Raw genomic sequence first — 22,777 nt, 5'->3', positions numbered from 1 at the left:
CTGTTAAGGCCTGGCACACAGTTTTAGCCCTGGTGTTGCTTAGAGCTACTGCTTCCAGCCATCAAGTAGCAAAGTCCACGGAAGTCAGTACATACTGCTTTCCTCTGGGTGTCTTTTTTGGGAAAGGACCCAGAATATCCACAGCTACTCGCCGAAATGGGGCCTCAGTTATGGGGAGTGGCTGGAGAGGGGCTTTGACCTGGTCTCGAGGCTTTCCCACTCTTTGGCATACCTCACAAGACCAGACATACTTGGCAACGTCCTTGCCCATCCCCTCCCAGTGGAAGGACTTCCCTAACCTGTTTTTGGTTCTGTACACCCCAGAATGGCCACTGGGATGATCATGAGCTAAGCTTAAGAGCTTTCCCCGGTACATAGTTGGAACCACCAACTGTTTTTGAGGACGCCAGTCTTCCTGGTGTCCATCAGAAAGAGTCTCCTTGTATAAAAGTCCTTGTTCTACAACAAACCAGGATCAGTTAGAAGAGCTGAGAGGCCATGGGGTGCTCTGTGCTACCGCCCAAGCTTTCTGCAGGCTGTCATCTGCTTCCTGCTCAGTCTGGAACTGTTCCCTTGAGGCTGGAGACACCAGTTCCTCCTTAGACTGTGAACTTGGGCTTGGTCCCAAGCAATGTAGGTGATGGGGTTGTTTTTGTTGATGGTGAACCGCTCTCCGCTGGTGCACCAGGGGGTATTTCAGGCTCTGGCTGAGCCTCTTGGGTAGGGTTGTCTGGTGCTTCTGCCGGTTCAGGCCCGCTGGTGCCCTCTGGTGTTGGGGTTGGAGATGGGTTTGCAAGTGCTGGCGTCAGTGCTGGCAACGGTTCTGGTGCTGGTTGCTTTTCCAGTTCCGGTTCTGGGACTAGATGCACTGTGACTGTTGCAGTCATTGGCAGGGGATCCGGGTCCACCACCTCTGCCTGGGTCTCTGGTACACACAGACGGGGCCCTTGTGGACAGCTCAGGAACAGGGATGGGTCTGGAAGCTTGCCTGGCTTGGCTGCGTGTAACCATTCCCACCCTCTTGGCCGCTTCACCTGGCTGGCGAAGTCTTCCCCCAGTAGCACGGGGGTGGGATAATTGTCATAGACTGCAAAAGTCCACATTCCTGACCAGCCTTTGTACTGGACAGGCAGTTCAGCTGTAGGCAAGTTTACAGATTTTGACATGAATGGGTAAATTGTCACTTGTGCCCCCGTGTCTCTCCACGCGATAACCTTCTTTCCGCCCACTCTCAAGGTTTCCCTTCGTTCCGAGGGTATTTGAGAGGCATCTGGGCCTGGGGATCTTTGGTGTGATGGGGGTGTAATGAACTGCACTCAGTTGGGGTTCTTGGGGCAGTTGACCTTTATATGTCCCAGTTCATTACATTTAAAACATCGCCCAGCTGACTGGTCACTGGGCCGAGGTGGGTTGCTGGAGACTGGTGAGGTGGGACAATAGGGTGTCTGGGGCTTTCCTTGGGTTGTAGGTGGGGTCTTGGGTTGGCCCCAATGATAGGGTTTATTTTTGGTTTGCCCCCTGTGATATTCGCTCCCCTTGCTAGTAGCTTTTTTCTTTTCTGCCACTTCCACCCATCTGGCTCCAATCTCCCCCTCCTCGGTTACAGTTTTGGGTTTCCCATCTAGGATGTACCTTTCTATTTCCTCAGGAACACCCTCTAAGAACTGCTCCATTTGCATTAGGAGGGACACCTCATCCAGAGAGTTAACATTTGCTCCTGATATCCAGGCATTCCAATTCTTTCCAATGTGGTAGGTGTGTCGGGTAAATGACACATCTGGTTTCCATCTTAGGGCTCTGAACTGCTGACGGGCATGCTCAGGAGTTAGCCCCATTCTGATTCTGGCCTTGGTTTGAAAAAGTTCATAATCATTCATGTGTTCCTTAGGCATTTCAGCCGCCACCTCCGCTAAGGGAACACTGAGCTGTGGCCTCAGCCGTACAATGTACTGGTCTGTAGAGATGTTGTACCCATGGCAGGTCCTTTCAAAATTTTCTAAGAAGGCCTCAGTATCATCACCTGCCTTGTAGGTGGGGAATTTCCTGGGATGGGGAAAGGTACCTGGAGAAGGGTTGTTAGAGTTAGCTGTTCAATCCTGCTTAGCCTTTTCTATTTCCAGGGCCTCCCTCTGGAGCTCCAAAGCCCTTCCGGTGGTCAGCCTCTTTGGCTTTATCTTCCCTTTCATCTCCATCTCTTTTTCTTTCATCTCTAGCTCTTTTTGTTTCATCTTCATAGTTCTCCTGCGGACAGCCTCTTCGGCTCTTTCTGCTCTCTCTCTCTCTCTTTCATCTCCATCTCTTTTTCTCTTATCTCTAGCTTTCTCCTGTGGTCAGCCTCTTTGGCTTTTTCTTCTGTGTCCAGCCTAGGCATTTCCTGTTTAACTGCTTTCTTGGCACTCATTTTTCTGCTTTCTTGTGCTGGCTGCACCCCTCTGCAGCTTACTGACTGGGATGCTTCAGCTCAAGCTGCTTGGTTAACAGAAATTTTCTAACTAGCTATACCCGAGAGGTAGAAAGAAAGAAATCAATTCAACTTGTAAATGCCTTTTGCTGGCTGTCTTCTGGCTCACAGCTTGAAGCCTCCTCTTAACAAAGACCCTTGTTAAAAACTTAACACCTCTGCCCTCCGGCTGCTTTCCAAGCAGCTAGAAGGGAGAGAAAAAAAAATCCTACTGGCTTTTGGTTCCTAAAAATCCGAACCGCTGCTCACCATGTCAAGGTTTTTTTCCCCACTTCGAACTTTAGGGTACAAAAAGTGGGGACTTGCATGAACACTTTTAAGCTTAATTACTAGCTTAAATCTGGTACACTGCCACCAGCCAAAATTTAGTGTCTGGCACACTTTCTGTTCCCCTAAAACCTTCCTTGGGGAACACAGATCCAAAACCCCTTGGATCTTAAAACAAGGAGAAATTAACCATCCCCCTCCTTTTCCCCCCAGACTTTCCCTTCCCTGGGTTGCCTTGAGAGGCTTGTCACCGATCCAAACTCCTTGGATCTTAAAACAAGGAGGAATTAACCATCCCTCCTCCTTTCCCCCCACCAATCCTTGGTGAGTTCAGACTCAATCCCTTGGATTTTAAACAAGGAAAAATCAATCAGGTTCTTAAAAAGAAAGCTTTTAATTAAAGAAAGAAAAGGTAAAAATTATCTCTGTAAAATCAGGATGGAAAATGCTTTACAGGGTACTCAGATTTATATAGACTAGAGGGGGACCCCCCACCCCAGCCTTAGATTCAAAGTTACAGCAAACAGAAGTAAAAATTCTTCCAGCAAAAAGACACATTTACAAGTTGAGAAAGCAAACATAAGACTAATCTGCCTTGCCTGGCTATTACTTACAATTTTGAAACATGAAAGACTGATTCAGAAAGATTGGGAAAGCCTGGGTGTATGTCTGGTCCCTCTTAGCCCCAAGAGCGAACAACAAACCAAACAAAAAGCACAAAAAAAGACTTCCCTCCACCAAGATTTGAAAGTATCTTGTCCCCCTGTTGGTCCTCTGGTCAGGTGTCAGCCAGTTTCACTGAGCTTCTTAACCCTTTACAGGTAAAAGAGACATTAACCCTTAACTATCTGTTTATGACAGATGGGGATTCTACAACCTGCTTTGGTAACCTATTCCAGTACTTAATTATGCTTATAAATAAAAAGCTTGTCCTAATATGTAACCAAAATCTGCCTTCCTGCAGATTAAGCCAATTAATTCTTATTCTACCTTTAGTAGCCACGGAGAAAAATTGATCACCTTCCTCTTTATGGAAGCTCTTAATGTATTTGAAGACTGTTACCAGGTCCCGCTTCAGTTTTCTTTGCTCAAGACTAAATGTGCCCAACTTTTTATCCTTTTTTCATTGGTCAGCTTTTCTAAACCTCTTATCATTTTTATTGCTCTCCTCTGGACTGTGTCCAATTTTTCCACATCTTTCTTAAAGAGAGGTGCCCAAAACTGAACACCGTTTTCCAGCTGAGGCCTCACTGATGCTGAGTAGAGTAGAATGATTACCTTCTATGACTTAGGGCTTGTCTGTACTTAACGGCTAAATTGGCACTGCTGCAATCAAGTGAAGACTTTGTACTCCACCTCCTTGAGAAGCATAAGATAACTTAGGTTCATTTACAGCTTTAGTGTAGACTAGCCCTTGCTTATGACACTTGAGTTAATACACCCCAGAATGGCGCTAGCCTTTTTTTGCAACTGCATCATACAGTTGACTCATGTTTAATTTGTGATCCATTATAACCTTGTTGGTAATCAATAATCAGTGATCAATAATTTGTCAATAATCAATAGCCAATTGATAAGCAATCATTGATTACAATTTTAACTGTGATTGTTTAGTGAGAGGTTGGATTGGTTTGATGATAAACCTTAGATGAGTCAGCTTTGGATGGATTTATTGATTAACACTTAGTAAAGACAGCACATATTGAGAGAAGCATACAGTTGCCATCAGCTGCAGACAACCTTCGCTGTAGTTCTGTGACAGACTGTGTGCCATTTTCAGATGGTCCTACTTCCCCTATGATTAAGGCTAAGATTTTGTCACAGATATTTTTGGTAAAAATCACGGACAGATCACGGGCAATAATGAAAAATTCACAGAAGCTTGTGACCTGTCCCTGATTTTTACTAAAAATATCCATGACAAAATGGGGAGCCTGGGTATCTGCAGGCAGGCTGGGAGCTCCAGGGGACCCCAACACCCCTGGGGACTTGGAGCTCTAGGGTCCCCCTCCGCTGGCAGCTCCAAACTCCGGGGTGGCTGGGTGTCCGCCTGGCGGGGACCCTACAGCTCTGAGCCAGTGATGGCTGAAGTCATGGAGCTCTTTGGAAGTCACAGATTCCATGACCTCTGTGACTGAAACGCAACCTTACTTATAATATAGGGGCAATTATTCCTTTTATTATGTATCATTCTGATCCTTGTCTATTTCCTCTTTTTGGTACACACGTCTTAGCTTAAGCTATTTCCAAGGTTCCCTGTTCCATTACAACTTTACAAATATCTCAACACTCGTTGGCTTGTCATTATTTATGCCTCTTTTAAAGACATTAGTGTTAGTCAATGTGAGTATCATGCGGTATTTGATTTTTCCATTGCATATGTACCTCAGGTATTAAATGTTATACAAATCTTTTGCATCACAACTCATTAAGGTAATATTTTTATATATTGTTAACACTTTGGTACTTGTGAGAGATCTCTGCCTTCCTTGGTCATGCTACAACAAGCAGTTTTCTTCAAGTATTCAACATTAACAGTCTCTAACCCTGCAGATCTTACAGCATTTCCTAGCTGTGTCAAAGAGCAACTCTTTGAAGTACAGAGACTATGAAACTCAGTATGGTTTATAGTACAAATATAGTTTGGGTCAGATGGCCAGCCCTGGACCATCACACCTAGCTGGAAACACTTTCACAGATTTTAAGGCCATTAAACCATCTTGTCTGACCTCATGCACAACCCATGCCATAGAACTTCACCTGGTTACCACTGCATGCAGTTCAATAATTTGTGACTCAAATATGTCTCAGTGAGTCATTGCTTTCAAATAAGATACCGTTAATCAATAAAATATTAAGCTATTTTATTGGGTGTGGCGCAAGATGGGTTTTATGCAGCATGTGTTCTTGGCGGGGAGGGCAAATCTTATATTTCAGCCTTTCTCATCAGGAAGGATGAATGTGTATATAATCTAAATGGTAGACGAGGTGCCTAAAGTTTTATTAGGTAACTATACATTTATAGATGCCAGGGAAATAAGGAAGAAAATAACTGAGTCATTTACGAATTGCATAATTAACCCATTATGAGTGTAAGCCAGTATCAAAAAGTTTATGCAAATATATAATTTTAGATATGTTTAACTTCCCTCTATTTTTATAAATAGGCTTTTCTGCTACCTGAAATTTTGGAAAATTAATTTATTTTTCCTTTCACTAAAGAGATTTGTTCAATGGTGCTTGTACCAGACATCATATATTTTTAATATCAATTTGTACATGTTACTTCCATTGTAATTACTATGGTAGCTTAAGAGATTAAGTGATTGACAAGGATTTAGGCTGTTTGCAGACTTTTATTTCAAATGACTTTTTAAGTAACACTGAATTTGTGTGATTTTTGTGTTCATAGTGGAACAGAAGAACAGTTCTTTACTCGTCAATTTGTTTTTGTATTTAGGGAAGAACTGACAGAAAGGTCTTTGCTTTTTAGAGTTCTCCCTTGACAGTATGTAAAACTAATATTGGTTGAACATGCTATTAACCTTGAGTTTAAATTCAGCATACTTAATCCCATGATTAATGCCATGATTAATGCCCAACAGCAAAGGTTGAAAGCTTAAATGTTTGTGAATGCAAGCATGAAATGAAATTCTAATAACCACTACAATGGTGTGGATTTATGAGCTGTGTTGGCTGCTAAAGATAACTTGGAAATGGTGTTGCACAGAATAATTTGTCAAAGTGGGCCATGATGGAGAATTGATGGTTTATGATATGGGTGAAAAGCTGAATGATAAATTTGGCTACAGAACTCTGAGTGATGGGTAAGGGGAAGAGGGCAGCCACCTTAAAATATTAAAATACATTACTGTAGCAGGAACAAAAGTTGTTTTTTAAAGGTTTTTTCAATTCCACCTTAAAGGTCAGTGTATAGAAATAATATAGTTGACTATATACATGCAATATGTTGGAAATGACAAAACCTAGATAGATAAATAGATTAGACCTGGGTATATTCTCCCCTTGTTCTCTAACAGCCTCTGTAATCTAGTATGACAAGCATGTACTTTTTTTCAGATCTCTCCTCAGAATGCACTGCTTCCATGAAGCCCCCTTCAATAGTAATATGGTTTGTATTTATAGATCTCAAAACACTTTACAAAGGTACCTACATATCACGCTTCACTTTAGACAGTGAAACCGGGGCAGGAAGGTGAAGTGACTTGCCCAGTGTCACGTGGCAGCTTAGAGGCACACCTAAGATTTAGAGCTGGTTGGAACATTTTTGACAAAAAACAATTTTGTTTGTGAAAATCCTAATAATTTGTTACAAAAATTAATTTTTAAGTTAGAATTTCCATTTTTGAATATTTTGCTCTGGAAGGATTGCGTTTCAAAATGAAATTTTTAAGTTGAAATGTATTTTTTATTTTTACATTTTCGTTACATATCAATAGTAATAGTACATAATGACGTCAAGTCATGTCGTATTACGCACTACTGTTACTGTCAAAATATGACATAATACAATAGTTGATATCTTCTGTTAGTTTATATTATTTTTAAAATCATTAAGGGCCACTGCTGCTTAGTACCAAATTAAACATCTTATTTTCTATATTAGTGTCTCCTGTTTGTGTTGTTGTGAAACAGTGTGACCCTTCGATCTAGAATATAAGATAAACCCTCATTGTATTAATCAGAAGAGCAGCAGTTTTCAATATCCTAATGATAACTTGGAGTTGTTTTTCTAGGATACCGAAAATAGTTGCTCCTCTAACATTAAAAATAATTAAATGTTCTAGGTATTAGGGACTAAATATGTCTGTCTTTGGGATAAAAATTCACCCTTTTAACAAAGTAATTGGCTTGTTTTCTGAAACATAATTTTTCATTTACATTTTACTGCATACAGTCACTGATTCAGCTCTGACTTTCAGAGATGACTTTGCTTCTGGGAAAAATGATCTCTTTGGAAATTCATGATTTATTCAGTGGAAAAACTGTATTTCCATTAGAGAATCACAGATCTCATCATAAAATTGTAAGGAATAATTTTTCATAGGGTTTTTTATTTAATTTTTTGCTCATTGCCCACTGAGTTTTTATTTCATGCAGCCCTCTTTAATCTTCACCTGTTTACTAGCTTCCCTGTGGGGGCACTAATGCCATCTCTGAAGCAACCTTTTTGCTTCATTTAGAAGCCAGCCGATAGCTGTGAGGTGATTTGTATTTCTTCCCAGCTTTAGGTAATGTCAAAACAGCATCATGAAAAGTACTCAGACAAACTTGGTTAAATACATTTCAGTCTGAGGGCTTGTCTACATCAGAAAGTTGCAGCGCTGGTGAGGGAGTTACAGCGCTGCAACTTAGGAGGTGTACACATCTGCAGGGCACCACCAGCGCTGCAACTCCCTGTTTGCAGCGCTGGCCGTACTCCCGTTTTGTCTCGGGTGTAGAGGATCCAGCGCTGGTAATCAAGTATAGACACTTACCAGCGCTTTTCTTGACCTCCGTGGAATAAGCAGGTATCCCAGCATACCTGAGGAAGCCTCTGATAATCAAGCTGGTCTCCTTCCCCGGCTTGCTCTCGCGTTCCCCGAACCCCGAGCAAGCAGGTCTCCTTCCCTGAGGTTTGCTGGGTGGTTCCGGGAACGCGAGAGCAAACCGCGGCGAAGCTGGTCTCCTTTCCCGGTTTGCTCTCTCGTTCCCCGAACCCCCGAGCAAGCAGGTCTCCTTCCCTGCGGTTTGCAGGGTGGTTTGGGGAACGCGAGAGCAAACCGGGAAAGGAGACCAGCTTCGCCGTGGTTTGCTCTCGCGTTCCCCGAACAAGCAGGTCTCCTTCCCTGCGGTTTGCAGGGTGGTTCGGGGAACGCGAGAGCAAACCGCGGCGAAGCTGGTCTCCTTTCCCGGTTTGCTCTCTCGTTCCCCGAACCCCCGAGCAAGCAGGTCTCCTTCCCTGCGTTTTGCAGGGTGGTTCGGGGAACGCGAGATCAAACCGGGAAAGGAGACCAGCTTCGCCGTGGTTTGCTCTCGCGTTCCCCGAACAAGCAGGTCTCCTTCCCTGCGGTTTGCAGGGTGGTTCGGGGAACGCGAGAGCAAACCGCGGCGAAGCTGGTCTCCTTTCCCGGTTTGCTCTCGCGTTCCCCGAACCCCCCTTGAAGCCGCCCAACAGCGCTGCAGTGTGGCCACATCTAACACCACTTGCAGCGCTGGTTGCTGTAAGTGTGGCCACTCTGCAGCGCTGGCCCTATACAGCTGTACTAATACAGCTGTAACAACCAGCGCTGCAAATTTTTAGATGTAGACATGGCCTGAGACTTGCAGGAAGAAAATAATAAGCCATAACTTCACTGGATTTCTGTAACACTTTGTGCCTAAAGGACATCTGACACTCCTTTAGTGGGTACTGACCACTAGAAAGTGATAACCATATTCAATATCTAATGGAGAGGAAGGATGATTCCGTAGTTTAAGCATATTAGCCTTGGATTTGGTTCAATTCCTTGCACCACCAAAATTTCCTCATCTGTGCAACAGACGCATAGCCATGGGTGGGCCTGGGTGGGCCAGAGTCTCACGAATCCATGGGCTGGGACTCCCACCCCCACCTCGGTGTCCGTCAGCTCAGCCACATGGTGCATCCCTCTCCTGCCGGCACCACATTCTGTTGCCCCAGTCTCCAGCCTCTAGTGGTGGGGTCAGAGACCAGGGCAGTAGTACATGGCACTGGCAGGAGAGAGATGTGCCACGTGACTGGCGTAACAGACACCGACCTGGGGGTGGGCGGAGCTCGAGCCCCGCTGGTGTCCCCCTCCGCCCTACAGGTGCACTCCGCAGCCTGTGTGCCCTGGGCAGCTTCTCTTCGGGTGCCTGCTGAGCGGTAAGAGCTGGTTGGAGTGGGTAGGGAGAAGGCATCCCCTCCATCCCTCCTATCGCCCTCCCCAGGGCATTGGATCCCTCCTGCCCCCTCTCTCGATCCTTCCTTCCACCCCTCCCACCTACCTGAAAGCTGTGGCCTACCCACCTTTCCCATCCTAGCTGCACCACTGGTGTGCAAAGTATTCTAAGAAGTACTTTTTGAACTTTTTTGAAGGGCAGATATTTACAAAGATGCTCTCATGGTAGGTAATGTGGCTACATGTTGTGGGCCATTGGAGAGGAACATTTGTGTTGCAATTCCTGAAGAAATTAAACTTTCCCTAAGGCTAATTTGTGGCAGGTGATTTTTAGAGCAAGTCACTTAGCCTTTCTGTGCCTCAGTTCAGTTCTCTATTCAGTGGGGATAATAGCACTTCCCTGCCTCACAGGTGCTGAGAATAAATACATTAACGATTGTGAGTCTCTCAAATACTACCATAATGGGTGACTTAAAATTACAGTAGAGGATTTGTTTTTCAATTCACGTACTAGACATACACCACTACTTCTCCATTCTTAGCATTTTCTTCTCCAGTCAGTTAAAAGATCAAAATAGAAATGCTGATCAAGAAAATTGGAAAGGCTGCAATTACCATAAATGTGTGCAACAGAATCATACGGTAGCTCAGTCGTGGACCATTTGCTTTCAGCTGCTGCTGTCTCCTTTTTAAAAGGGATCCAGAGCTATTAAGGTCTGTAACAGCCACGTCCAGAAAATGGCTGTTTCCACAGGGTGCTCCAAATCTGGCTATATGAGTTGTACATTTAATTCTACTTTATTAGCTTGCCATCTGTGATTGCTAAGGGGGGCTGAATACTCCCTACAGTGGATAATCATCATTGGCCAAATGTTGAACACGATTATTTCCAACTTCTGAAATGGAGATTAGTCAGGGCATACTTAGATAAGCCACATCTTTGATAGGAGCAGCCTTGTAACAGCAAGTTCTCAATGTTCTCCTCTGCCTGGCTTCAACAATGCCTAGTAATGCTTAATATACTCCTCCTTCCACTAACTATGCATCGCCTTTTTAAAATCCTTCCACGGGACTGGCATAAGTAACCAGAGGGGAGCTGTTCATTGCAAATAAGGACTTCCTACAACATCTGAGATCCACTGGAACAATGGCACTATTAATATCAAGTGAAATTTGTGTGTCCAGGAGTCAAAGCTTTCTCTTCAAATGGCCCACAACTCATTGTGAGAAAAGACCAGAATGAAGATGATTCCCAGTGTTTAGAAAACAAAACATAAAACCCAGTTCTTTGTCTAGCCTCTGCAGTCACCCCACCATCATTCCATTTAAAAAGAAAAAGATCACCTTTTTTACTGAATTAGGGAAGGAGAACTGGCTGCATATATCTTTGTGTTCCCTTCTGTAAATCTATAAGCCTTTCAGATGCCACAACAATGGGCAGGGTTATAAAAAAAAACTAGCTACATTCTTCACTGCTCATCCAGTAGCTACAGAAATGTTGAACCCAGAATGCATTTCTGAGGGAAGCTATTTGAATAGATACAAGCTGCAAAACCAGTCCAAAATAAATAGTCTGTATTAAACCTTGCAGAAAACAATAAGGCTGGTCAGCAAACTGCATGGAAGTCAAACGAATTGTGGGAGATGATTGACAAAGTAAATAACACCTCATAATACTGAGTATCAAATATGATATCAGCATGGACACCCGATTATTATTTTTATCTATTATAGTAGATGCTACGTTATAGCTATTTGGGTCCCAGGATATTAGACAGATAAAGTGGGCCAGGCAATAGCTTCCATTGGACCAATTTCCGTTGGTTAGAGAGACAAGAAACCCAGAGTGAGTACATTTCCCAAACTTGAAGAGCAGCTCTGTGTAAACTTGAAAATTTCTCTCTCACCAACAGTAGTTAGTCCAATAAAAGATATTACCTCACTCACCTTCTCTCTAGCATATACTTTGGTCCTTTACTAGAACAGAAGCTCATTATACTAGGCACTGTACAGACCCATACTAGGATAGACCCTGACTCAGCTATAACAGAAAGCAGAAAGGAGCAGGGAAGTGAAGAGTAGGGGAATAAGTGCATGCATTAACACAGGTCACCAATGTGCACAGCAGAGTTTTTTTCATCCATCACCAAGAGAAGATGTAGCAAGAGCAGTCGGTATGTCATATAGTATCATTGGGTTCACATGACACAACAGAGAGGAATTTGCTTGTATGAAAATGGTCAATGACATAATATTCAAACTTTTTTCCATTTGTACCATATTAATCTAGTTCTTCTAGTAACTTCTTTTTTCTTTTAGGGGAAAAATAAGCCTCTAACATATTGATGTTTCAGGGCTCAGATCTCCCTATACTACCCAAACATTCGTAATGTAATTACTGATGTCCCAAATGATGAAAAAATATTGATTCTACATATTTCCTATAGGCAGGGCTAGTAAAAGTCAACAGCGTGTTAAGACCCATATATAGGGGACAGCAGCTCATGTATTTTTGATTTCTGCAGTAGAAAGCTGTACATTCTTGTGGACTCCCTTTCTTTTCCCAGAGCTCAGCATGTCAACTTAAAACTTTGAATGTGGCCTGATTTCTCTCCCCACCACAAAGATGGCACCTACAGCCCTTTGAACTGAGGGGCAAGGTTCTCTAATATGGGAAAATTGTCTGGTGCCACTTTCTGAATTGCAGAGGGCAATGTTTACTTGCTTACTGGGCGTTTCCAGAGCATTAACAGAAAATTTCAGTTCTCTGCTGCTGAATACCTAGTGTGTGCGCAATCCTGCTTCCTTCGCTCTGTTGCCAGTATTCACCAAGTTCTAAAAATGTTTTTCTGCTGGAAGAGTTTTGGCTTGGATCAGTGGTGGAATTTGTTAATGTCTGTCTGCAAAACAAGGCCTACGATCTTGGTGTCACTTTTGATCCTGCTTTCCCCCTTTCCTGCGTATTCTGGCCAATGCTAAATCCCAATGCCTACCTGGTTAAAAAATACAATTGTTTAGCAAAGCCAAGCTGATTTGTGTGTCTGAGGTTGAAAGAATGGAAGTTTCTAGTATTTTTTCACTAGTTCTTTTGCAGCATGTGTTGATTAAGATTATGAACTATTACTACAATTTCCAGCATCTTTCCTGAGTTTGAGTGTAATGAAGAGCCAGGCATTTCCCAAGGGGGGATTCACCCGATCACCACTTATTTGCTCCTTAATGAGGTTATGGTTTCTACTAAATTATTTTTGTGTAATTTGCTTTTGTAAGTAATCTTTTTACATACTATTTCGCTTAAGCTACTCACCTACTGATTTTGAGTTGACTGCTTTCAGAACATAGAGTAGGTTTGAGCAAGCTAAACATGGCTATAACAACATTGCAAATATTAGTCCCAGGATAGGAGTGAGACAAGGTGGGTGAGGTAATATCTTTTACCTTACCCTCCTTGTTTATCTGTAGGCTAAATATTGCATTTATTTTGACTGTTTTTGTAAACACAGGAGCATAACAACAGCAACACTGACTTCTGCTCCCATGAAATTTCTACACAAGCCCTGTTAGTGATGATATCCTAGCTGGCCAGCACGCTCTTGCTCTCTCCTCTCCTCAATGCATGTGCAAGTATCTTGGGCCTTTAGTGTCTTCTCTCCAGTAGTGTTGAGAGTTGGGAAGACAGCACACACGCTCTTCCTTCTCCACAACATCATCAGTAAACCAGTCGTTTAGGCCTCAGTGCAGCTTAAGAACCTTTTCACTCTGCAGATCTTAAATTGAAGAGCAGGAAGGTGCGGTACTAACCAGCCATTGTACAAGTAGCAGTGACTACTTGAGCTGCTACCAGAGTACAATGGTAGCGGTTACTGTCGTGGTTCCCCCATCATTATAGTCACTCAGTCCTTGTGGTTACCTTTCCTTTGTCTTAACATTGATGTGCAGTGCCATTTGATTGTTAAACGCATGCATTTTCCTGTGTTATCTGCACCATCCTCTCCTGTTACTTCCCAACAAGCCTCCTCACTGGCAGTATGATGTTTCTTGTCTAGATTGATACAGGAGAACTCAAATGTACAGGATAGAATACTTTGACCCTATTTTTAAATCCATCCCTATAGGTTTTATAGCCATGTCCTTAGAACTGAGTAACCTATTCCAAACTATTTTATTATTATTCCCTTTTTCCCTAATAAAAAGCAACGAGCTATGACCTTCTTTAAACTATATTTAAGGTATGAGCAGAGCTTTTTCTATATCTTAAGTTTTTCCCTGGTATCCATTTATACTGCAAAGCATCTTTGATGTCTTTTCCTGGGAAAACACATCATAACAGTAAATGGCTTTGTTTTTGGCTGACTTCATATTCATCTATCAAGCTGTAGAGAAATATAACACAAATGAAATACAAGAGAATTTGATAAAGTTGCACATGTTGAAAGCAGAACAAAAGAACTTTTCCATCCATTATTTTTGCAGGTTGAAAACTGGTGTCCTCATTTACCTTGGAGAGCAAAAAATCCTGATGAAGAAACTGATCAAAAAGCAATGGTGAGAGCAGTGGTGATTTTGGCTATGCCTTAAAACCTGTTTAAATGTTCAGTGAAATTGTCCAACAGATTCATTTTCATTTTCAGCTTATTACTTACTGTATAGGCAAGGAAGCAGTCTGTGAATCAGACCACAGACAAAAATTGGAAGCTTATACCCATGTAAATGCCATGGAGTATATTAACACTAGAGTCCTCCAGCCATATTCCTACTGCTTTGGAGAAGGTTACCAATGAAGCTACATACTCGCATTTGATGCAGTTTTCCTCTGTTATTGCATTAAGTTACAATCGTGAGTCCAAGTCATACAAAGACTTGTGCAGTGAGCAGTCCCATTTAAGTTAATATACAAAAGTTAGTATACAAATCTTTGCAAAATTGAGGGCTTCATATTGCTGGATAAAGTTAAAAAGGTGCTGACTATCTTCTGTGGCCATTCGGAATTGGTGTAAACTGTCCATTTAAAAAAAAATTGATGGATTTATGCACTGCAAGCTTTCTCTAGTCATAGCAATAATGTCTCAAGGGCCAGAGTCTCAGCAAATGGCTCATACACTTGATTGTATTTTAGTTTTGTGTCAGCATTTTGATTCTTCCTAAAATTTGGTTTTTCTACATATGTTCCAGACAGTGGCATAGCCAGGTTTTCAGTGTAGGGGGAGCAAACATAAAAAAAGGCGCCCTCCCTTGGCTCCTCCTCTGGCCACGCCCCCCGACTGGACCTCCTCCCCCCCGCTCACCTTCCCTCTTGCGCCGCCACCTGTCCTCGGCCTACTCCCAGAACTCGACATGCTCCACGCGGGGCTCGCCAGCCAGGCGGCCTTAAAGGCACAGGGGCCCTTTTGCCTCCCCCTACCCGCCGCATTAGCAAGGGGTGGAGAGCGTTTGGCCACCGAGCCCTGAGCTGAGGAGCCGGCCCCCTCCCTCCTCCAGCCACGTCTGCCGCCCCTGCATGGCTCCTCTGGCCGTGCTGCTGGTAGCACCGGCCAGCAGGCGCCGCTTGTGCGCCTGCCACCCTGAGAGGAAGCGGCTGCTTCCACTGAACCCTGCTAGCTACGCTACTGGCTCCAGAGCTATAAACATCTGATTGTAAAGCACTTGTGTATATATTAGGGTAATTGATGGCCTATATATGAACATTGTTAACCTGACAGTGGATATAGGATGCCTGCATTCTGCAGAATCAGTTGTTCTTAGATTAATCTGTTCTAGCAGAAGGACAGTTTCCAGTTAAGGCTGCTTTCTTAATGTTGTCATGGCTAACTTCTTTCTTTGGTCATTCATGAAAAATAATTATAGTGCCTTGGGGCTACTTCTCTTTTGTTTCTAGTGCATTTTAATCATAGATTATCTGAGGTAGAGTCACTTAGGCTCACTTTATAATCACATAATCAAAAACAGAACAACAATACTGTACAAATAAAAATCCTTTCTGAGCTCTGCATAAACTTGTGACTTTGGTATTTTTCCAGGCTATAAGGTAGTAATAAAAATAACTGACACTTCTGTAGTGATAGTGGTTTCCAGCCAAAGGTCTCTCTAGACTTTATAAGTGTTAATTAAAGCCTTAACCACCTGTGAGATAGGTGGTATATTTTTCTTCATTTTACAGATGGGGGATGTGAAGCACAGAGTGTTTAAGTGTGACAGATTGTCACTGAAGAAAATTACACTGTATGAAGTTCTGATTTTATTACTTAATGTTTAATTGAAGGCTGAAATTCATACCAACTTTGATCTCCTCTACAAAATGATGTCAAGGCATGAAGAATTCCGATGGATGATGTTGCGCATCAGACGAATGGCTGATGCTTGGATTAAAGCAATTAAGTCACTTGCAGAAAAGCAAAACCTGGAGAAAAGAAAACGAAAAAAAGTGAGTTTTTTATTAACTGCTTCTGGCAGTTGAAATCATAACAGGTTTTGGAAAGTGTTCTTGTCATCTAAGCAGTGCTTGAGGGGGAAGAGGTAAAAATTACTTACTCTCTTATTTGTTCTTACTCCTGTTTCCAAGAAGATCTCAGTGGGTCTAGTAGGTTATTTTGTGTGTAGGGGTTTTGGGAGAGAGGGGTTAGGGAGGGTGTGGGATTTTTTTAAATATACAGGGTTGTTATGTGTCTGTGTTAGAGAAAGCAGAATCAAAAGAATATGCCTTATACTTGGAGCAAAAAGGTGTGTGGTAGGAGGTTGTGATGGTCTTTAGTTCTTGGGGGAGTTTGTGCCACAGTTTCAAACTGGTCCACAGAGACAAGATTTTCCCTTATTATAGATTGCACCAGAGGAGTGGAGTTATCGACTACTGTCTTCATTCCAGAGCTTTAGATGGATGGGCTTTTAGATATGCTGGGCCCAGGCTATGGATTGCCGTGAAGATAAGGACTGACATCTTGAATGTGAGAAATTGGTGTTGAGAACAGTGGACAGGTCTGATGTGTTGCTGAGGAGACGTTGTACAGCAATTTATACTAGATGGCATTTCTTAAGCAATGAAGGCTTCATGCCCAGGTGTATTACATTTGTGCAGTCCAACTGAGAGGTGATCGACATAAATAACTGAGGCCAGGTCATCATCTGCCAGGATGGAATTGAGACTTTTAGCTAATCAGAGACGATAGAAAGCATTTCTGCTATGTGAGAGTTTATCAGTGAGATATCCAAGAGGACTCCTAAAGTAAAAACGGAATTGACCAATTGCAGACCAAAGGAGACTTTAACTTGTCTGCAATTCTTCAAAATGCTTTCCTCTGTCAACTAGTATCACTTCTGCTCAGGTTCTGCTTCAGCCAGCTTCTCTTCATCTCTGAGCTGATCTCATCCAATCACTGAGCCAAATTTGGTGATAGTGCTGTGGTCGTGTGTGGTGAAGGATAGGTAGGACTGTGTGTCATCTTCATGTTGCTGTTACTTGAATCAGTGTTGTCTGACCAGTTCACCTAGTGGTTGTATGTAGTTGAAAAGGGCCAGAGAGGGAACTCATCCTTGTGCAATGACATGCAGTTTTCCATTCCTATTTGTTGGGTGCATCCCTCTAGGAAGGACTCGGACCATATCAGTGTATTGCCCTGGATTCCTGCCACCTCTCACAGACAAGACAACAGTATTTCATGATCGACTGTGTCAAATGTTGCGGAGATGACCCGGAAGATTAGAATGGATGTTGTCCTCAATCAACTAACAGGAGACCATTCATGAGTGTCACTGATTTTATGATTCATGAGTGTCAATGATTTTAATTCCATGTCCTGGCCTGAAGCCAGGTTGTTCCAGGTCCAGAATATTAGTTTCAATTAGTTGATCTTAGCCTTTAGCTAACTTCTCTATGAAGATAAATGGGAAGTTTGACATAGGGTGATAGTTGGCTATGTCTCCTGAGTGAGTTTGTTCAGTTTTGGTCTGACTATTTTGTGTTTGAAGGAAGAAGGGAAGATTCTTCTCTGAGATGTTGACTATTTTGGTCAGGAATGGTACCAGTTGTTCATAACTATCTTGGATCGAGATTCTTAGGGCATCCAGAACTTCTTGAGTGAACTGTTTAAAGTGTGGGAATGCAGCTGGGCTATTGGTTGGTAGGGATAGGTGGTGCAGATCCATGCTATTAGAGAATGTGCCAAGATGATCTTCTCATCAAAGTAGGATGATAGTTCTTCACAGCGCTTGGTGCTCAGTTATGATACAGGTTGTAATGCTTTTTTACAAAGGTCATAAAGGATCTGGAGAGCTGCAGAGAAAAATTCCCTCCATTGGGGTGGGGGAGCACCCTTGTCACTCTTGTGCAGTCCAGAGTGGTTTGTGTGTACAGTCTTGTGAAGTAGCCCCAGAGAGAAACATGTCGTTTCCTTCTCAGCTGGAGTGTCGAGCTAGTGCAAGCATCTAATGAGAAAATATGGTCCTCCAAGAGCAGAAGAAATACTGACATGTCCTGTAATTAATCTTGACTTATTAGTCTTCAGACTCCTGTAATTTTTAATAGAAATTACTTAACATTCCAATGTTTGAAGGATTAAAATGCTATCTTCACATAATGTATAAAATGTGAGTTAATTGTAATATTTTATTTTCTGTTTTCCTTGTTATAATGTTTTTGACCTCACACTTCATTAGGACAAAAAGGCAAACGCCTTTTTATATATAGAATCATATTTTTTTCTCCATCTGTCTGCTTCCCCTCATTTTTAATGCATTTTCTTGTTGTGTAATCATATTGTTTAGATCATACCTGCGGATGTAAAAGATTAAAAAAGGCACTGCAGTGGTTTGTAAAAATGGTCTAAAGCAATGAAGCAGTACTATTGCAGGTAGTAGAGTGGTGAGGCTATTTGAGAAATGTAACAGTTCTTTGATTAAATTGGCTAAAAAAACAAATGTGTTTGAGTTGGAATGTGGAGAGAGCAAGAAGGAACCGACATAAAGTACATTGGTTAAATAGTTGCAGAATTAATGTTGTTGCTGCTTACATGTGGCTTTCTTTTTCAGATCCTTGTTCATTTGGGACTTTTAACAAAGGAATCTGGATTCAAGATTGCAGAGAATGCGTTTAGTGGTGGCCCACTTGGTGAATTAGTCCAATGGAGTGATTTAATTACATCTCTCTACTTACTGGGCCATGACATTAGGATTTCATCTTCACTGGCAGAGCTCAAGGAGTAAGAAGATTATTTTCAATTTTGAAACTAGAATACAAAAAAGAAATTGTAAACTCCCTGAAGCCTCTATTAGTACTGTCCATAATTTCTTGAAGAGGAAAATGAAAGTGATAATTCACTAAACAGGAGATAAGAAGATTATTTTCAGGAGCTAAATATATGCGCTGTGAAAAGGATAATATGTTTTCATTGTAGCTGTAGCCTCCTGAGATTTCATAAATTAATGCTGGAAAATTCAAACTAAGCAGTTTAATTTTTTACCATTACAGGTGCTTTAAACATCTGCAGCAAGATACATTACTGACTATTCTAATTCCATGTCCTTTAGCTTAAATGTATAGTGTTCCCCACTCCGCATCCAGCTATTTAGTCTTAAATAAATTAATTTTGATGCAGTTAAGTGCTCTAAAAATGCTCATATTTCACTTAAATTTACATTAGTCTCTTTTGTAGAATAAAGTAATTTTCGTGTTTAGTCTCAGTGACACTTCGTCCTGCTTTAATGCTTTTTATAATGCACTGGTTTAACATTGGGCATTTGTCCTTTTTTCTGTAGCTTTCATTTTTACAATATATACAATGAAACCGTATTAGAGTGAATTCTGATATAATAAAACAGTTAATAAAATACTAGAAGTGATATCCAAATTGCTTCAGTATATCGCATTTGCTTTATGAAAATTGCTGCTCAGGTTATATTTGTGCCTCTGTTTAGACTAGAGAAAATACTCAGTGACAAGAGTCTACTATAAGAAGTCTCTATTTTACTGTACTTAATCCATTTTGCAGTAAACGTTTTAGAATGTTTTACTGGCTTTCAGCAGAAAGAGATTAAAACTGCACATATGCAATTAATGTCTGGTCAGTTATTCTAATTTTGCAAAATGTGATTTTTTTTTAATGTAATTGGATTATCAATACAAATTGCATATCGCATGAATGCAGAAAGATGCTGAAATATTCCTTCCCCCCCCCCCCTTTTTTTTTTTAATAGGATTATGAAGAAGGTTGTAGGTAACAGATCTGGCTGCCCCACCCAGGGAGATAAAGTGGTAGAGCTCATTTACATTGATATTGTGGGACTTACTCAGTTTAAGAAAACGCTTGGTCCATCATGGGTTCATTACCAGTAAGTATTACTCTTATCTGACCATTTGCAGAAGCTGTTTAACAAAAGCATTTGAGTAGCACATGTGCAGTAAATATATAAAATACTGACCTGAGTATTATCCAGTCTGAACTGAATTTATTTGAAAATTAAGCTGTTCAGAATTACTTTACTTCCTCGGGGAGTCTTTCATTGTTGTTAGGAGAAAAATAAAGAGTGTATAGTCTCTGTTTTCTAAATCACCTTTCTCCTTCCCTTTGAAAGTCTGCAAGACAGTATATCAGGGATGCATTGTAGCATTTCAGAATATTGTTATATTGTTGAAATTGTGTATTCCAACTAAGCTACTTTCGCGCTCTCCTCATTTGCTCCTTATGAGTGCTTTGTTCTTTTTACCTTCAATCAAATGATAAATGTAGCAGCAGGCAAATTGAGTTCTTTTTCAATTGAAGTAGTATATGTCATCTTCTGTAATATAAAACAAAATCACTAACTTAGTCCTCATGAAAGGTGTTGGATTGGCAGTCCTGGTGTTACCAGCTTTGCCTGTTATTTTGGGGTATGGTCATTTATTAGAGTTACTCTTCTGGGGAGAGCAGTTTCTGTATTTCAATCAATGTACTGCATGTGTCACTTGTGTTCTCATATGGAGCTCTACTTATCCCTGCTGCAAGTTCCCTCCCAGCAGAGCAATCCTGCAGGACCTATGTTCCCTGTGGCTGGGTTCTTCCAGCCCCAGAATCAGACAAAAACAGACATTAACAGAGTGCCTCTGAGAGGACCAGGTTACTCAGCACTCCCAAGCTGATGCCTTATATGTCCCTGGACTCAGTAGGCTGGGTCGAGCAGCACTTTCAATCTGCCACCCCCATAGGCCCTTAGATTTAGCAGGCTGGATCGAACAGCACCTCCAAGCTGCCACCCTCATATGTCCCAGGTTCAGCACGTCTCTGTCCTCACTTTCACATTACAATTGTTCTGATAGCAGGGGGGGCTCCAGGCACCAGCACACCAAGTGCGTGCTTGGGGCGGCAAGCCACTGGGGGCACTCTGCCTGTCGCCACGAGGGCAGCAGGCAGGCTGCCTTCGGCAGCTCTGCTGGTCCCGTGCCTGCCGGAGGTCCACCAAAGCCGTGGGACCAGCGGACCCTCCCCAGGCAAGCTGCCAAAGGCATGCTGCCTGCCGTGCTTGGGGCAGCAAAATGCCTAGAGGTGCCCCTGTCTGGTAGTAACCACTTGATGAGCAAATCCCATGGGATTTTTGGGAGCTGCAGGGATCTTTTAGCTTAGGCACGAAGAGGTTCCTGCAAAGTGAACGAGGAAACAAAATAAACACCCACGGGGGCGGGGGGGAAGAGAGAGAGAAGCAACCAGCTTTATCATGAAAATTATTTATTGCCAGGCGGTAACCATAGGGGAGCCAAACAAACAGAACAGTTATAATATTAAGTCTAACTTAAATTTGATTATAAAAGTCAGGTTTAGAAACCTATAATTGATCACAGAAGTAGAGTAAGAAGGCTATAACTGGGGAGAGAGAACTGAGTGGTGGTAACTGAGGGTCCGGAGTGCTGGAGACAGGCAGAGCCCCCAGCATGATCGGTCAGGAGAAGATGAAGTCCCAATGGAACTGATGCAGATTTTGGATCCAGGCATCAAAACACTTACTTGAGCATGAGTAGGGGTTTTTGTAGAGAAACAACAATAGTTCAAGGGAGAACACTAGATTTGTTTGTGTGTGAACTGATGGCTCAAGGGAGTATACCAAAGTTGTTTTGTTCAGGCTAGCCAATGGGAGCTGATCATTTCTGGCTATGGGCTGTGTTCCTCACAATACAATTAGGGAGCTTCACTGTCTTGGATACCAATAAAGGATTTATTACTAGAATTGGTCTGACAATTACTGAGCTGGGAGTGTGCAGGCGTAGGTTCATTAACATCTGGAGCAGAGATCCATGCAGTGCTTCCCTGCTTTTCTGGTCCCAGAGTTCCATGCGGTTCTTGGCTTGGAATCTCTGTTCTCCATTCTGTATGCTAATGGAGATGTCTCCTTGTCCCATCTTCCATGCAAATGAGGCTAGGAGAGTTTCCTTAATCCTGTCATCCTTATCCCAGGGGTTTAGGTGTGTCTCCTACTGCCTTTTCATTGCTCGTTGTAAGTCTGTTTTCTGATCAGTTCTGATCAAGCAGAGGCCGGGCGCAGGGTAGCGGGGGGAGCAGAGGTCTTTTGTGAGTTAGACAGGATGGGTACTGTGCCCTGGTTCCGCAAGAACACAGCTGCTAGGTGACACTGGAGACTGAGGACCTCTGTTTATCCACTGAGATAGTACTTGCACAGTCAGTGACAATACCTTACGCACACTGTCCTAACCTTGAGCTGGAGAGATCTATCTTTAAGGATGAATGGTTAGTTCAATCTGTCTGGCCTATTGAGTTTCCTGGGGCTACAAGTTGTGGTGGCCTTTGTGATGTATAAATATCTGTCCATTGGGAACTGAACTGAGGCCACTAACTGCTATATTTATTAAGGGCATGAGAGTAAACTGTCCCACTGCATAGGAAAGATAAGAAGTATGGCAAGAAACTACTCTGGCTTAACCCGGAGATCTTCAATGACCTGAAACTCCAAAAAGAGTCCTACAAAAAAGTGGAAACTAGGTCAAATTACAAAGGATGAATATAAACAAATAACACAAATTTGTAGGGGCAAAATTAGAAAGGCCAAGGCACAAAATTAGATTAAACTAGCTCTAGAAACAAAGGGTAACAAGAAAACATTCTACAAATACATTAGAAAGAAAGAGGAAGACCAAGGATGGGGGTAAGCCCATTACTCAATGGGGGAGGGGGGA

The 22,777-nt window shown here is 42.3% G+C and overlaps 1 protein-coding gene and 1 long non-coding RNA gene across 6 annotated transcripts in view; both read left to right on the top strand.

Moving 5' to 3' along the window:
* The window catches only part of MGAT5 (alpha-1,6-mannosylglycoprotein 6-beta-N-acetylglucosaminyltransferase), a 257,920-nt gene that overhangs the window by 141,487 nt on the left and 93,656 nt on the right, over window positions 1–22,777 (top strand). For all 5 annotated transcript variants that reach the window (XR_007768282.1, XR_007768280.1, XR_007768281.1 and 2 more), the window contains exons 6-9: window positions 14,104–14,175; window positions 15,890–16,051; window positions 18,649–18,818; window positions 19,813–19,947. Coding sequence is in view for 1 of the 5 variants with exons in the window: in XM_050916018.1 (XP_050771975.1) it covers window positions 14,104–14,175; window positions 15,890–16,051; window positions 18,649–18,818; window positions 19,813–19,947 (539 nt within the window). In the remaining 4 variants the exon portion in view is untranslated. The remainder of the gene's footprint in view (window positions 1–14,103; window positions 14,176–15,889; window positions 16,052–18,648; window positions 18,819–19,812; window positions 19,948–22,777) is intronic.
* Window positions 8,151–9,045, top strand: LOC127030094 (uncharacterized). The gene is made up of 3 exons (XR_007768287.1): window positions 8,151–8,462; window positions 8,568–8,680; window positions 8,786–9,045. It is a non-coding gene; the product is annotated as an uncharacterized LOC127030094 (long non-coding RNA).

Source organism: Gopherus flavomarginatus, chromosome 10, assembly GCF_025201925.1.
Source record: "Gopherus flavomarginatus isolate rGopFla2 chromosome 10, rGopFla2.mat.asm, whole genome shotgun sequence".
Classification (NCBI taxonomy): domain Eukaryota; kingdom Metazoa; phylum Chordata; order Testudines; family Testudinidae; genus Gopherus; species Gopherus flavomarginatus.
The sequence above is the reverse complement of the archived record's forward strand: the minus strand, read 5'-3'. Positions and strand labels throughout refer to the sequence as shown.